This window comes from Chaetura pelagica, unplaced genomic scaffold (assembly GCF_000747805.2).
Source record: "Chaetura pelagica isolate M959 unplaced genomic scaffold, ChaPel_1.0 C10695792, whole genome shotgun sequence".
Taxonomy (NCBI): Eukaryota; Metazoa; Chordata; class Aves; order Apodiformes; family Apodidae; genus Chaetura; species Chaetura pelagica.
This window is the reverse complement of record NW_009955366.1, coordinates 1-210: the sequence shown is the minus strand read 5'-3', so window position 1 is coordinate 210 and position 210 is coordinate 1. Positions and strand designations below refer to the sequence as shown.

The 210-nt window shown below is 59.0% G+C and overlaps 1 protein-coding gene across 1 annotated transcript; it reads left to right on the top strand.

The window, feature by feature from the left end:
• Window positions 1–4: 4 nt before the first annotated feature.
• MRPS12 (mitochondrial ribosomal protein S12) lies at window positions 5–205 on the top strand (the record flags this gene model as incomplete). The annotated part of the gene is made up of 1 exon (XM_010005662.1): window positions 5–205. A coding segment is annotated over one exon (201 nt), but the record flags the coding sequence as incomplete, so codon positions are not given.
• Between the last annotated feature and the right edge of the window lie 5 nt (window positions 206–210).

Genomic DNA, 210 nt, shown 5'->3' with positions numbered 1-210 from the left:
CACGTTTGGTCGCCCCCAAATCAAAGGGGTGGTGATTAAGAACCTGATCAGGAAACCCAAGAAACCCAACTCTGCCAACAGGAAATGTGCCCGGGTCAGGCTCAGCACGGGCAGGGAGGTGGTTTGTTTCATCCCTGGGGAGGGACACAACCTGCAGGAGCATCATGTGGTGCTGGTGCAGGGGGGGAGGACCCAGGACCTGCCTGGGGT